The sequence below is a fragment of the Stegastes partitus genome, unplaced genomic scaffold (genome assembly GCF_000690725.1).
Source record: "Stegastes partitus isolate 25-593 unplaced genomic scaffold, Stegastes_partitus-1.0.2 Scaffold606, whole genome shotgun sequence".
In the NCBI taxonomy this organism is placed as follows: Eukaryota; Metazoa; Chordata; class Actinopteri; family Pomacentridae; genus Stegastes; species Stegastes partitus.
Window position 1 is genome coordinate 229,511 of NW_007578337.1, and position 13,884 is coordinate 243,394.

General features: G+C 39.4%; 2 protein-coding genes across 2 annotated transcripts in view; both read right to left on the reverse strand.

The window, feature by feature from the left end:
* LOC103362826 (protein unc-13 homolog B-like) overlaps nt 1-5,603 on the reverse strand; it is a gene marked incomplete at its 3' end in the record, with an annotated part of 222,157 nt that extends 216,554 nt beyond the window's left edge. Inside the window, exon 1 of the mRNA XM_008289320.1 lies at nt 5,382-5,603. Within this exon, the coding sequence (XP_008287542.1) occupies nt 5,382-5,403 (22 nt within the window). The remainder of the gene's footprint in view (nt 1-5,381) is intronic.
* A 7,902-nt stretch (nt 5,604-13,505) lies between these two features.
* The window catches only part of LOC103362827 (proline-rich protein HaeIII subfamily 1-like), a 6,237-nt gene continuing 5,858 nt past the window's right edge, over nt 13,506-13,884 (reverse strand). Inside the window, exon 3 of the mRNA XM_008289322.1 lies at nt 13,506-13,858. Coding sequence (XP_008287544.1) covers nt 13,506-13,858 — 353 coding nt within the window. The remainder of the gene's footprint in view (nt 13,859-13,884) is intronic.

Below are 13,884 nucleotides of genomic sequence, written 5' to 3' on the forward strand. Positions count from 1 at the left end.
AAAACTACGTCTCTGAGATCTCCAGAAGGAAGAGTCAGATTTAAGACAAATGGCCCACGGCGAGGATTTATGGAAAAGGATGTCAGAGGAGGCCGATACGAGGAAGTGGCCTCATCATGAAGGGGAGGGAATGAAGGAGGAAGTGAAGTCCGCCGTCCCACGTGAGTCGCATCCCAACACACACACACAAGCACAAACACTCGGCGGACGGCAACAGCAGCAGATGGCCGGAGGATTATTCCCCCTCTATCCCCACCCCCAGCCTCCCAGACGGGCCGCTCAGGCTTTACTCTTGTCCGTCCAGCAGCGCGTTGGCTGACCTGCTCTCGCCTCACCTACTGTCCTCACCTGTGGCATCTGGTGGCCTACAAAACCAGTTACTACCTTCACAAGTCCAAACCATTATAAAACAAACACTACACAAGCTCCGTTTTGTGTTTTTGTGCTGACTGAATCCGTCCTTGACTGTATTTACCTCCCACCACGCAAGATATTTCCCCTCTAATGCAGTTTCTTCACAGTAGCCGGCAAAAATGACGCAACGCCATTACTGTATGCATTTATTCCGCCGTTAATTGCCATCCAGAAATAGCCGAGTGTGGGTACCGGCTGAGCTGTCAGAGACGCTGTCCTCCCATCTTCTGCTTTTGAGTTTCATTTTTCTGCAGAGGACTGTCAACCAACCGTACGGGTTGTGAGGGCCCTCGACTCGGCGAGGAATGAGGAAAAAGGGATCCAGGCTCTTAGGGAACAAGAATGCCGCTCTTCTGGTTCGCCAGCATTTCCTCTCAACGAGACGGAAAGCCAGGGTTCCTTTAATCAGGAGGAAGCATCATCTACCCAACCCAAAGATGGAAGCTAATGGAGACAAGTACAGATGGGTGACAAATTAAAGAGAAAAGAGAGAATCAAGCGGTTTCCGGTACACTGCAGATTATTTGGAGAGACGGGTCGCCGCAGATCAACACAAAGTTGTTCCAAGCGATCGCCTTCATCCTGAGATGAAACATTTCAATTCTGATGACGGTGCCGACGTCCGCGGGGCACGAGGGGTCGAGAAATGGTTTAATAAGTCTGGAAATGATATGAATGAGATGCTGGAGCCTTTACAATCACCAGATTTCAACCCAAGAGCACAGCCATGACAGATTTGGGATCTATGTGTTAGATAGCTTCATCCAATGAAGGGAAAACGAAGCAACATTATAATGTAGAGTTCCACAGACTGGGAGGATCAATGCAAACATGCACTGAAGCAGCATTTTGGTTCCATTTTTTGCGGAATTAAAAAAAAAAAAACAAGAACAAAACTATATTTATACTTGATAACAGTTGTTTTTATTCTTCCAGCACCATCTGTTTTTTCTTGGTCCTTCTTTTGCACCTTGTTTTTCTTAAATATAACATGTACGAGCTACTGGAAACCTTTAAACTTCTCCACAGAGATTAATAAAGCATCGATCTGTCTTTATGCAAGCCTTTTTTCATTTGTTGCAGATCTGTGTAGGGTTGGGCTGAAAACTTTGGCACAATAAAATACTTAATTTCAGTTATTTTTGATAATTATTGATGATTGTTAATGTTGTATTTTTAAGAAAGATGAGTGGATTTTTTTCTTTTCTATTGAATTTAACCGCTGTAGCTTAAATACATTTAGACATAGAAATTAAATTCATCAAATGTTGTACAATTGTCATCAAACACCTGGTAAATCTACAAAATATCCACCTGCCTCACATCTTTGTCTACTCAGAAGAAAACTGTTTTAGCAACTTTACACAACAGAAGGCCACAAATGAAGCAGTGGCTTTTATTCGCTCAATAAATTTGGTCTCCTAAAGCTGAAAAGTATCCGTTTCTGCTGCATTTTGGTGAAAGCTGCAACGTCGGAGAACCACGTTTCTAGTAGGTGAACATAATTAAGGATAAATGAATCATCTCACCTTGGTGCATGTTAAATAAAAGAAGCAAGAATAAAGCTGGAGGTGCACAGAGTGATGCAACCAGGAGACAACAGACCTCATAGCTTGTCTCACCAGGCAACTTTGTCTATCCTACACAACTCAATGATCAGTAACACTTTAAGGGAACATAGTTTAAAGAGGTGGGTGGCAGCACTAACCAGACTTTTACTCAGAAGGCCAGAGTGAGTTTGCGTCTTGTGATGGATGAGAGATGATTCCGATTACTTTTACCCATTGTACAATCAGGTTTAGGCTACGAAACTTTGTGAAAATACTGTTCTTTGTTAGACACTTGACGGTTATTCATAAAAATTACTGGGTTAGCATTTAAAATAAAAGTATCGCAGCTGGGCTAAAATCTGAGCCTTTCACTGCACGTTTGAAGCTTCCGGTTGAGGTTCGACCTGCACGGTAACCATGGCGACGGAGGGCGAAGGAGCTCCATCATGTATGATCCAGGCCGGGAGCGCGATTGGAGTTTGTTCACGCAACAGAACTTTTGCATTTCTTCCACTTTCATGGTGGTGTGAATGTTTTTAAACTTTCCTGTCGCTATTGATGGAGTTTCTACCAGCATCTTCCCCGATACGGTGAACCGCTTAGCAAATATTTCTTATTTACACTTGTAGTAATCCCAGAAGCAGCACTATCAGTAAGATTGACGCACTGGACAGCTAAGAAAAAAAAAAGCAGCTGAAACTATAAATCTTGGTGAGGATCTGCAGAGTTGGGTGATTTTTCTGCAGCTGTCTGCTCACCTGCATCAGTAAAACCTCAGTTTGAGCTGAAACACACTCGCTCCGTCTATGAAACAAAACCATGATCTTTTTTTCTTTTCTTATAATTCCACTCGTCTGAGCCCAGCGCGACCCAGCTGTGCTTCACTCCCTCCATCTCATCATCCTGTAATAGAGGAGTCGGGCGCTGGTGGCCTTCCAGCCTCGGGCGCCCGCAGATGAGAAACGGTTTGGAAAAGGATCGGTGAGAAACAATACGCCGCGGGCTGAGAGTTGGAGATAGCCGCACAATAGTTTGATGGTGTGAAAATCAATCAACATGTCTGTGAAAGGACAGCAATTTGTCATCTGGGAAGGAGCCAAAATGTTAAATAAACAGGGGGCCAGTGTGGGATGTGGCCGTTTTTAACCTTTAATTAACTGAACTTTATCTGTCTGGAGACACATGCCGCTTCTCCACAACAACTTGTTTCTGTCCACTACGACTAAAAGGTGTTTCATGAAGCACATTAACTCATAAAAGCCAAAAAGCACCTGAAGATAGCGGAAAAATGATCAAATTTGATAACTTCCATGAAGGTTTTCTAATGCAACACATCAAAAGGTGCCTAAAAATACATATTCTAATGCTAGAATATAAACTATACATCATTTAGTTTCACCTCTCTCTGGCTGTAGCTGCAAAAACAGGTTCCACTTACATCCATTCTTATATATTAATATTTAGATTTCAACAAATAAGAAGGAATTTAACAGAAGATATGATTTTTAACTAACACTAAAAGACATATGGAACAATAATCCAGTCTTTTTTTTTTACCCAAAACCCCTCAAAATGTTGGCAAAGTAAAAACTGGAAAGGCTTCAGGAGACACTGAAACTTTCCTTTGTTGCAACAATTAATCAATTAGATGGATCATTAAACTAATTGCCAACCATTTTCATTACTTCAATCAGTCTGAATCTTTTTTTTTTTGTTTTTGAGATAATAAAGTCAAAATTTTCTCATTCTGGCTCCTTAAATATGAATATTTTTTGGTTTCTTTCCTCTTCTGTGACAGTAAGATTTTTTTTTTTTTAGGTTGCTGGACAAAACAAGACATTTAATGACATCATTTTAGGCTTCTGGAAACATTTAAAAACATTTTATAAACTGAACTGATTGATTAACTGAGAATATGATCAACAGATTGATCAACAATGAAAACAATCCTCATTTACTTCCCTAATAATCAGCATTTAATTTAAATTTCCCATAAAATAGCCACAATTTGCCAATTTAACGACTGTTATAAAAGCTATAAATCCAGTTTTAACTGATTGAAACTCTTACAGCTGACAGTCTTCTGTGATTCTGTTGATTTTGATTCAAGCATTAAAAGTGTGTTTCCTGATAAATAAATTGCATTGAAGAAATTCAAACCAATAGCCAACACTAATACAAGTGATCAGTATTGATCGTGTTCAATGCCTCCGACTCAAAACATCAGTGGATCCAGAACTTGTGTTGCTGTTCAGTCAGATTAAGTTTTTGTTCAGGTGTGATTTTATTCTTTATTTGAATCCTTTGAGTCAGGATTGATGGTTTGATGCTTCTTATCGGTAAAAACGACCAAAAGACAAACCCACGTATCAATTATTATCAACTACTGACGACTGATTAAACGAGCAAAATCTGCAAAATGTTCAAGCATTCATGTCACAAAACCTCGTCTGTAACTGAATCAGCCCACAGTCGATCTATTTGTGTTGGTTGTAGAAGTTTCTTTTGTGTTAAAGGTGAAGCCGGAATTAAACTGGACTTTTTATTTATTTGGTGACACAGTAGAAATGTTTTGATGCGATCCACCGATATATGAACACAACTGATCTACGAGTCCAGCTCTGGTTTCAGGTTGTGTGTTGACTTTCTGTTCCCCTCAGATTTAACCATTTAGCTCCAACTTTTAGAAAAGTTTCGGGAAATTCTAGAAAAATCTACACTACAGTGTAAAAGCACTTAAAATTACAGTTTTACTGCATTCAAATCTACAAAAATTATTATTTTATTACCATTTTATTTTACATTTTACAGACATGTGCCATTGTTTTTCTTGTCTTTTCATTTTTTTCTTAATTTTTGAACGTTACTTATACTGTTCGAATATTTTTCTGCAAAATTTTCACAGTTCAATAGAATTTTTTTTGTTATTATTTTGTTGTTCCAGTGTGGTTGTGTTTCACATCCACCACTTACTGTAAAGTCAGAGCAGTGAATAAAATCATGTTTCAGTGGGAACCTGCTGAAGGTAACAGTTTCAAAGGTATCTAGACTGGTTAAATAAATATGTTATTTAAATGATATTTAAATGAAGGTGTTTGAATCACATTCATCTACAGAAAAAAGCTCTGAAGTTTGTTCCTTCAGTGAATCTTCACATCAGGAAATTTAGATGACGGAAGAAGGAAGCAGTCAAGTTGCCATTCACAGTCATTTCTCATAAAATTCTCATTTAGTTTGACTCTTTCCTCCTTAAAGTGTGGCATTTTTATGAATGAATGGAAAATCCTGCACAGAACTGACTTATTTGTTCCAAAGACTGATGACATGCTGGAAGAAAACCTCCTACTTTAACTACAACTGTCCAGTTTTTATACTTTTTTTTTGTTAAGAATAAGGAGGACCTGCGGCCACACTTACCTCTGACGCACAGCAGCGACATCGCAGCGGGGTTTCGTGCAACAGTTTCCCCAGAAGCCGAGCAGCCTTCAGGAGTTTGCAGCAGGAGCCTGTTGCACGGCGGCGCTCATTCAGCTGCTGCGTAAAGACGCTCCATCGCTCCTTAGAATGAAAAAAAGAAATAAAAAACACCAAAAGAAGCGCAGAGACGTGAAGCAGGTGGACGGTCCGGTGTCCTGAGGGCTTACAGGGATGACTGTCACCGACACACACCGACTGACTACCGGCTGAAATCCGGTGGAGCGGGGCGGCTCTTATGCCGCGTTCACGGACGTTCAATCAAGCTGGGAAATTGGAGGTTCGGCTTACAGAGCAGACTCGACTTGGACAGAACGCTTGACAGCAAACACCTGTCGTGCCAAAAAGGGTTCTCCTGCCAAAAAAACTGATTAGTGTCCGCGTTTCTTGTTAAAGCTGCAGGTTATAAACGTCTACAGCAGCTTTTATCTGGATCATAATGCGCAAATACAGAAAAGTTTATGTTCATGGCACTAAATTACTGTGAACAAAAAAATGCGTTTGTAGGCAATGCTGTTGTATTATTTCCTATGTTTGTATATGTTTATGTACAGTTGAAACCAGAAATTTAGATGCACTGTACAAAAATAAAAAGAGTCTTTTTTCCTCACTGACATTAAATCAGACTAAACTTCTGACTTTGAAGACAATAATTTTTTAAAAAACCTAGAAAAAAATTTTTTTTTTAAAAATCTCTCTTATTATTCTGGTATTTAGCAAATAGAAATAATTTTTGTAATCCTAATTGACCTAAAACAGGAAAAGTTTTGTCTGATTTAATGTCTGACAGTGAGAGAAAAAAAGAATATGTGTCTTTTATATAGTGTATGTAAACTTATGGTTTACATAAATGCAATTATTCTATCCAAATCATAGTTTAAAATATAACTAAATTATGTTGATGCATTCATAATATTTCAGCCATAATGTAGGAGCTGCAGTCACTCTTTGGCAAGTTGAAAACTGCTATATTGTTTTTTAAAAGCCATTTCACTTTGAAAAAACAACTGGACTGGTCATAAACTACACCGTAAAACAATATTTACAGTTTGTTGTGATGTTACTTGCTAAGAAAATGCAATTTGCAGCATTTGAGGTGACGCTTATTGGAACAACAGTTAGTTATTTTATCATGATTTTATTTACTGACTGCAGCCTTGTCTGTGCATTTCGCTTTTTTAAGAATACGTTCTTCACCCCTGTTGTGCTTTTTCCAAACTGGCCCTTTGGTTTGTGTTTGTTCTCACCTGTGGATGGGTTGTATTTGCTCGTTAAGTTGGTCAGTGAACAGCGCAGAAAAGGATTATTCCATCAACAAACAGTAACTTGAGCTTCGCCCTGTTTCAGCTGCCTGACCACTAATCTCTCTCCTCATCAGCCTGTTTGGTTAAAGGTTTACAGTGCGTTTCCTCATTCCTGCCTCTTTGATTTTAACTTCAAGCAATAAATCTACAACATTTTCCTCATGTGTGATTCCACATTTTGCTTCTTACCTTTAATGTCAAACTGATCTGGCTCTGTTTGTTGGTCTGACCTACGAGTTGAAGGTGTTTGTTTAAACCTTGTGCACATAAACGGATCTTTTCTTCCCAGATGCAGGTTTCAGGGGATTGGATTAGAGGAGTGGCACTCGCTCTTTGTTTTTGCTTGAACTTTTGTTTCGTGCCTCGGCTTCAGGTTTGGGCCAGGGGTTTCCGTTTTGTCACAGATCTGTTGGGTTTGAAGGCTTTTCCCAACAGAGACTGAGTCATGGAAACGCTCAGTGCTCATGTGGGTAAAACAACGGAGCTGAAAAACATCCCCGACTCCAGTCTAGTCATGGTTTGCCCATTACTGCTCTGACCAATAATCCGTTTCTGCTGCACCCAAAAACCATTTGGACAGACGGTGAAACACCTCTACATGTGGTTTGAAGGAGTGATGTGGATGCAGGGAAGCTGGGATTTACATGAAAGGGTTTGTTTCGCCTAAAACTGTAACTGCATCGTCCCACTGAGCCAATATAACTCCTGCTCTTCTTCATGTTGTCAGATTGAATTTTGAAGTAATCAACTTGTCATACTTTGTCACAGGAGCATAAATCAGTCAGAAGCAGCTGATTCCACTACTCTTGTCATTTCTATTACCTTGTACGGTTCTAATCTGTGATCTTTTATTAAAGGTCTTATTATGCAGACAATCCAGCGATGGAGTGGAGAAGAAGAATTAGAATAAAACTTTATTAATCCCTTCGGTACAAGACCTCAGGGAAATTGCTACACCAAAAAACAACGCAACACCAACATAAAATCAACAACAAAACAGCAGCATTCAAAATTCAATCAAATCCAAATCAGAATTCAAATCAAATCAGCATTCAAATTCAGTGTACAATATACAGATACATGTAACATATTGCACAGTCTGGTGATAGTATGATAGCATCAACACCGCTGCAAACTTGACTTCCTTTCAGAGGTGGAAGCTTTTCCACACATGCTGCTCTTTGACTTTTCTTCACTCATCTCTGGTGTCCAGTAACCTGCTGATGGTGCAGCAGCTCCAAACATCACTGCTGCCTTCATTTGCAGCTCAGACTGTTTCCTTTTCATCACATTCTTCTCTTTTTTAACCTGATTATTAGCGAGAATATATACACATACTGGACTTGGGACAATCAAATGCATTTGAACTGAACAGGCTCTTGCTTGGTGTCACATTCATACATTGGCATCACCTTAGAGGATTTTGTTGTTGTTGTTGTTGTTCTACATTGTTTTTCAGAACCTGCAGTCACATTAATCTTGAGAGGAGATTAAATACAGACCACCATGAGTCCCCTGAAGACCTAATGGCCCAACAGGTGCCCAATATGACACCACAAAGCCCCAAATAAGGCCCATTACAGAACAAATCAAACACCTAAACCACTGGAAAACCAAACCAGATACACATTCTGCAAGGAAATCAATAAATCCCACATTTCCTCTGACTGACCTGATTGGCAAGTGGGTCCAAATGTAGTTACCCCGCAAGACACAAGAAGGGTCACTCCATGAGAATAAGATTTACCATCTAGCATAAAGTCTTGCTGGCATAAGTGCATCTAATTATCAATAAATATATAAAAAAAGGCATGAAAATTTTTGGGGAAAAAATCCCACTCTTTCAACAAAACTACACATTTTGGTCATAGTTATTTTACGTTCATGTGCTGCTGCTGATGATTCCCAAATAAATGACACAAAACTACATGATTCATCTCCTCTTCTCAATCAGATATAAAAGTTGAATGAAAATAACTATTTTTGTGAGGAAATGCTTCAAAATAAAATGTATTCTATGTTTGTATTATTATTGTTGTGACATTCAACTACATGTGGTTCAGAAAATATCACGAGTTGACTTCAGAAATATTAATTACAATCAAACCAAACCAAAGTGATGTGGCTCCCAGAAGACAGACCGTGGTTGGAGCTGGACTAAGTTACCTGTGTGAGGCCTGCACAGGTGGAGCCACTCCAGCCTGATGGTCCTCCAGCAGCAGGAAGCAGCTCAGACAGCAGGAAGGGGCGGAGCCACGACACCATGTATTCACTAAAGCTTTATTTCAGCTCTAAATACACTGAGGCCGAATTTACAATGATAAATGATCTGCATTTGTATTGCACTTTTCTACCTTAGTCATACTCAAAGCGCTTTACAGTGTGTTTCTCATTCAATGGTGACAAAGCTGCCATGTAAGGCACTTGCTTGGGAGCAACTTTGGGGTCAGGTTCTTTAACTGTGGGCCAGAGATTGAACCACAAACCTTGAGATTGGACGAGAACCACTCCACCACCTGAGCCACAGCCGCCCAGTGGCTATTACTACTATGTAGCCCAGTAGGACAATAAAAGATGTCGGCACATGGAGAAGAAACAAGATGTTGATATTTTTTGTTGGTTTTTAGTCGCATTTAATGCTTTTTTTAAATTCTCAAACTTTAACCTTAATGCTTGTTTTCCTCTTTTGCCGTGTTTTAATATTTTATTCAATTTTAATCTCTTTTACAAATGGATTTTACTGTTTGCACTTGTTTTTTAATAGACTTGATTTGATTTGATGAAATACTAGAAGACAAATTTACTGAAATATTAAAACCATTAATTGGAGTGTTTGGATATTGAAGCAAAGGAGGCGACTAAAACAAGAGCAGCTGGACATAAAATAAGATCAAATTGAAACTCTGAATCACCTAAAACAATACAAGTAAGTTAATTAGTTAAAGACTTATTATAATTTATATTTTTGCCATAAAAATACAGTTACATAAAAGTGTTCTTAAAGTTAACACATCACTAGTTTCTGGTCCAATTTTTGTTTTGTTTTTTTACGATTGATCCCACATTTATTGAATTTCCCTTCTGGGACAAATAAAGTATTTTTCATTTCATTCATGCCATTTTTTGTCAACAATATAAACATATTAAAAAAAATCTTACAAAGTCAATAAATAAATGCATAAACATAACAATTAGACAAAGTAAGGATGTAAATTAGACTTGTCTGCACTGTTAAACGTGTATCTGAGCTATAGATGAAGTAAAACACTGTTTCAAACAGATCTCAATTATTATTTTTCTGCATTGATGACGGCTGTTTAGTGATGTGGATTCTGTCAACTTCAAATTACATGTTTTCCTTTTAAACTAGTATTCTGAATGTCTTTTCACATTTGTGCTGTTCACATTTCTACAGATTTTTCTGCTGCAACTCAGTTTTCTATAAGTCTACCTTTGGATAAAGTAAAAACTAGAAACTTGAAACGAAGTTGCAGCAAAGCTCATTTGAAAGACATCAAATGATTCAAGTACATTCAACTTAAAGCAGTGATGCTAATTTCACTTGTTATCTTAATTTGGACAAACGTGCCACCAACTGAAGCAATTCAATCCTTTTTTCAGTGTTTTCATGAAGCACATCTCGACAGGAGCAGATGTTTGCTGGTAAAATCAAACACACTTAACCTACATCTCATGGATCTGCACAGATTGTGAATAACATTGTTGATGCAGAGCTGCCTGCTCGGCCTGCAGAGCCTTTCTGAGCTGCTGCTGAGTTGATGGTGGCGTCGCACTTCACTGATCACAGGTGATCTTTGGCGGCCGGCGGCGTCATGGTGTCTCCTCTGTAGTCGAGCTGTAGTGGAATGACTCACATTCAAACCTGCAGCTTTTGCAGCCAGGTTGTAACCCTCCAGCAGTCTGGGCTTTTTGTGTTTATCGTGATGTTGTGGTTTTTATAGGGATCAGTTTTGTGGAGCGATCAGGGACCTGATTGTTGTTTAGCTGAACACAGGACGTGATTCAATGTTTACTGTAGCCACTATAAAAGTCATTGAAGCACAACAATGACCACATTAGTTTTTTTTTTCCACTCCCAATAGTCCATTGCACCATTTAGACGAATTTCAACTTTTTAAATTTATCAATAATCCTGTACTATGAGTGAAAAATATGAGGCGCATTTTGCTTTTTTCCATGAATGTAGTGTACGTATTTTCATTTGTGTGAAATTAAAATAATGTTCATTGACTAAAATATTGAGTTACAAAGATCATGTATGTACAGTCATCCTTAAATGTATTCATACCCTCCCATTAAAGATGGAAAAAACAGCTGTCACTTAAATAGGTTGAAATTGACAAAAGTAATATTACATTTTTTTAAATTTTTTTTTTAAAGAAAAAAAATAAAAGAAAATCATGAATTTGGGACAGTTTTGTTGTTTTTTTTTATATTATTCTTGTCAACCACAATTCAAAAGCAACGTCTTATTTCACTAAATTATCATTTAGCGACTTTTTTATTTATTATTACTTTTTTCAGTTTCTAGTTATTTTAGTGACTATTGTGAAGTTTTTGCTTCTTTTCTGTCTTGTGTTTAACATCTTTTACTGCTGACATAGCGTTTTCTTCTTAACATCCATCCATTATCTATACACCGCTCAATCCTCACTAGGGTCGCGGGGGGGCGACCTAGGGCGAAGGCAGGAGACACCCTGGACAGGTCACCAGCCCATCACAGGGCCACACTCAGAGACAGACAACCAAGCACACTCACATTCACACCGACGGACAATTTAGAATCACCAATTAACCTCAACATGTTTTTGGACTGTGTGGGAGGAAGCCGGAGAACCCGGAGAGAACCCACGCTGCATGGGGAGAACATGCAAACTCCACGCAGAAAGATTCCGGTGCCCCCACCGGGACGCGAACCGGCGACCTTCTTGCTGTGAGGCAACAGTGCTACCAACTGTGCCACCCTGCAGCCCTTCTTCTTAACATTTATGTAAAATTTTGAAAAAGTTGGCGCTTGCGTGGCTTCAAAGTCTTGTACAGTTAGATCACAGCCTGACGGACCACAGATGTGTTTCAGGAACCTGAGAATCACTTTGTAGATATTTTCACCTCTTTACTTGACTAATAGCTTGAATGAACTTCATAGTGATTGTAAATTGTTCAACTTGTATGATTGACCCAGCCTTGTCATATGATGTGTTGGTGCAGTAGTAGCAGAAACACTGTTAATATAACTTAACCTTGTAACTTAAAATGTATATTAGTTCTTCTATGGAATCACTCTGAGGCTTCACTGTCAATTTATTAAACAAGTGCAGATTAGTTTCCTGCTGCCCAACACCACCTCTGCAACAAACATTGCATTCATTATGCTACCAACCATATTTCACCCAGATGTGCAAATACATATCTATTCATACAATAAACCCAGGGTTATAATTGCTTATTTTCATGTTAATCACTTTACAGATTGCTGTATAGCCATCTAAATGAAGCAAATAGCACCATTTTTGCTTTTGCATTCATCACTGTGGTCATCTTGAAGCAGCTCAACTCTAGGACAGTCTATGGTGCCATCTAGTGGTAGAAAACAAGCAATTCACACTGGCTCACGAGAAGCAGACAAAACCAATGTGCAATCTGAGTAAAGAAGTTGAGAAACATGAAATGCATCTGGACAGGCTTTGAGGAGTCACATGTTGAAGCCTTCACCCTCCAGATGGCACAAAATACAGGGATTCCTTGGAAGAATGGCATTCCATCCCCACCAGTGAACTTGATTTGCAGAGATTGTAGTCAAAAGCATTCCTTTATTGCTGGTAGATACTTCCATTGGGGACAAGTAAAAAAAATTGACAGCAATTATGAGTAGTATTTTGCAGCTAAAGAGCCAAAAAAAACAAAAAACAAATAGAGACCAAAACCTGAACTAGAAGACAAATGTGTTTAAATTAACATTGCCAACACTTAAGGTCTGCTGGATTTGTAAGTTACAATCAGTCTAACAAACTGTCTTTGCCAAAATTCATGCAACTTCTATTCCCGTTAATTAGATCATGCTTTCATATAGAGCATTTCTCCACTACATGTGTAGTTATCCGCATGCAAGGTCATTTTAGTATTTAGAAAACATAAGTGAAGACATTTTACCAGTCAGTGATACATTGAACTGCAGTGAAAGGGCCTCAGTGAGTTAAAGCATCTGATGAAGAAAAAAAGACTTTCATGTGTTCAGGAAAGCTTGGCGTTTGTCGCCCGAGTTAAGTTTGTTCAAGACAAACTGCTCCTTACCTGTAAAGCCAAGATGCCAGCAAAGACCAAAAGCTGCAGTCGAGATGAATCATTTACAGCCACCTTTAGTCGGAACTCAAACACTAACATTCTGCTAAAGACTGCAGTTTTCCTGAAGTAGGTGCCATCCAGTGATGGCATCAACCATTTAACTGAGAAGACAAGTTTGACTTTACCATGGTTGTCACTGATTGCAATCTGAAAATTTAACTAGAGGAATTTAAAAAAAAAAAAAAAAAAATACATAGTCCAAACTCATGTAGGCATTGCACTTTATTTCTCAGAAGATAAATTCCAACTGTTTCCAAGCAGTTGAAGATGTACCTCCTGATGTGTCAGGCCTGAAATGACAAAGAATGTAATTAGCCACATTGACAAGTGGTGGACAAAGCAGTAAGCAGCAAACGAGGGTACGAGCCAGACTTACCCCAGATCGAGCATCCCCCAAGCTTTAGTTACGTCTGTAGCCAAAGTGGCTGGATGGCCCTTGAGGCAGGGAAGTGGGATAAAAACCAGCATTACTGCCTGACTGGTACCGCATCAGCTGGTGCTGGTAGGGTGACTGGTAGGGTATCGCTTGGGGCTTTTGCTTGGAAGCGTGCTGGTATGGTGTCCCTTGAGGCTTGGAAGGGTGCTGGTAGGGTGGCCCTTGAGGCTTAGGCTGGGGAGGGTGCTGGTAGGGTGGCCCCTGTGGCTTTGGCTGGGGAGGGTGCTGGTAGGGTGGCCCTTGTGGCTTAGGCTGGGGAGGGTGCTGGTAGGGTGGCCCTTGTGGCTTAGGCTGGGGAGGGTGCGGGTAGGGTGGCCCTTGTGGCTTAGGCTGGGGAGGGTGC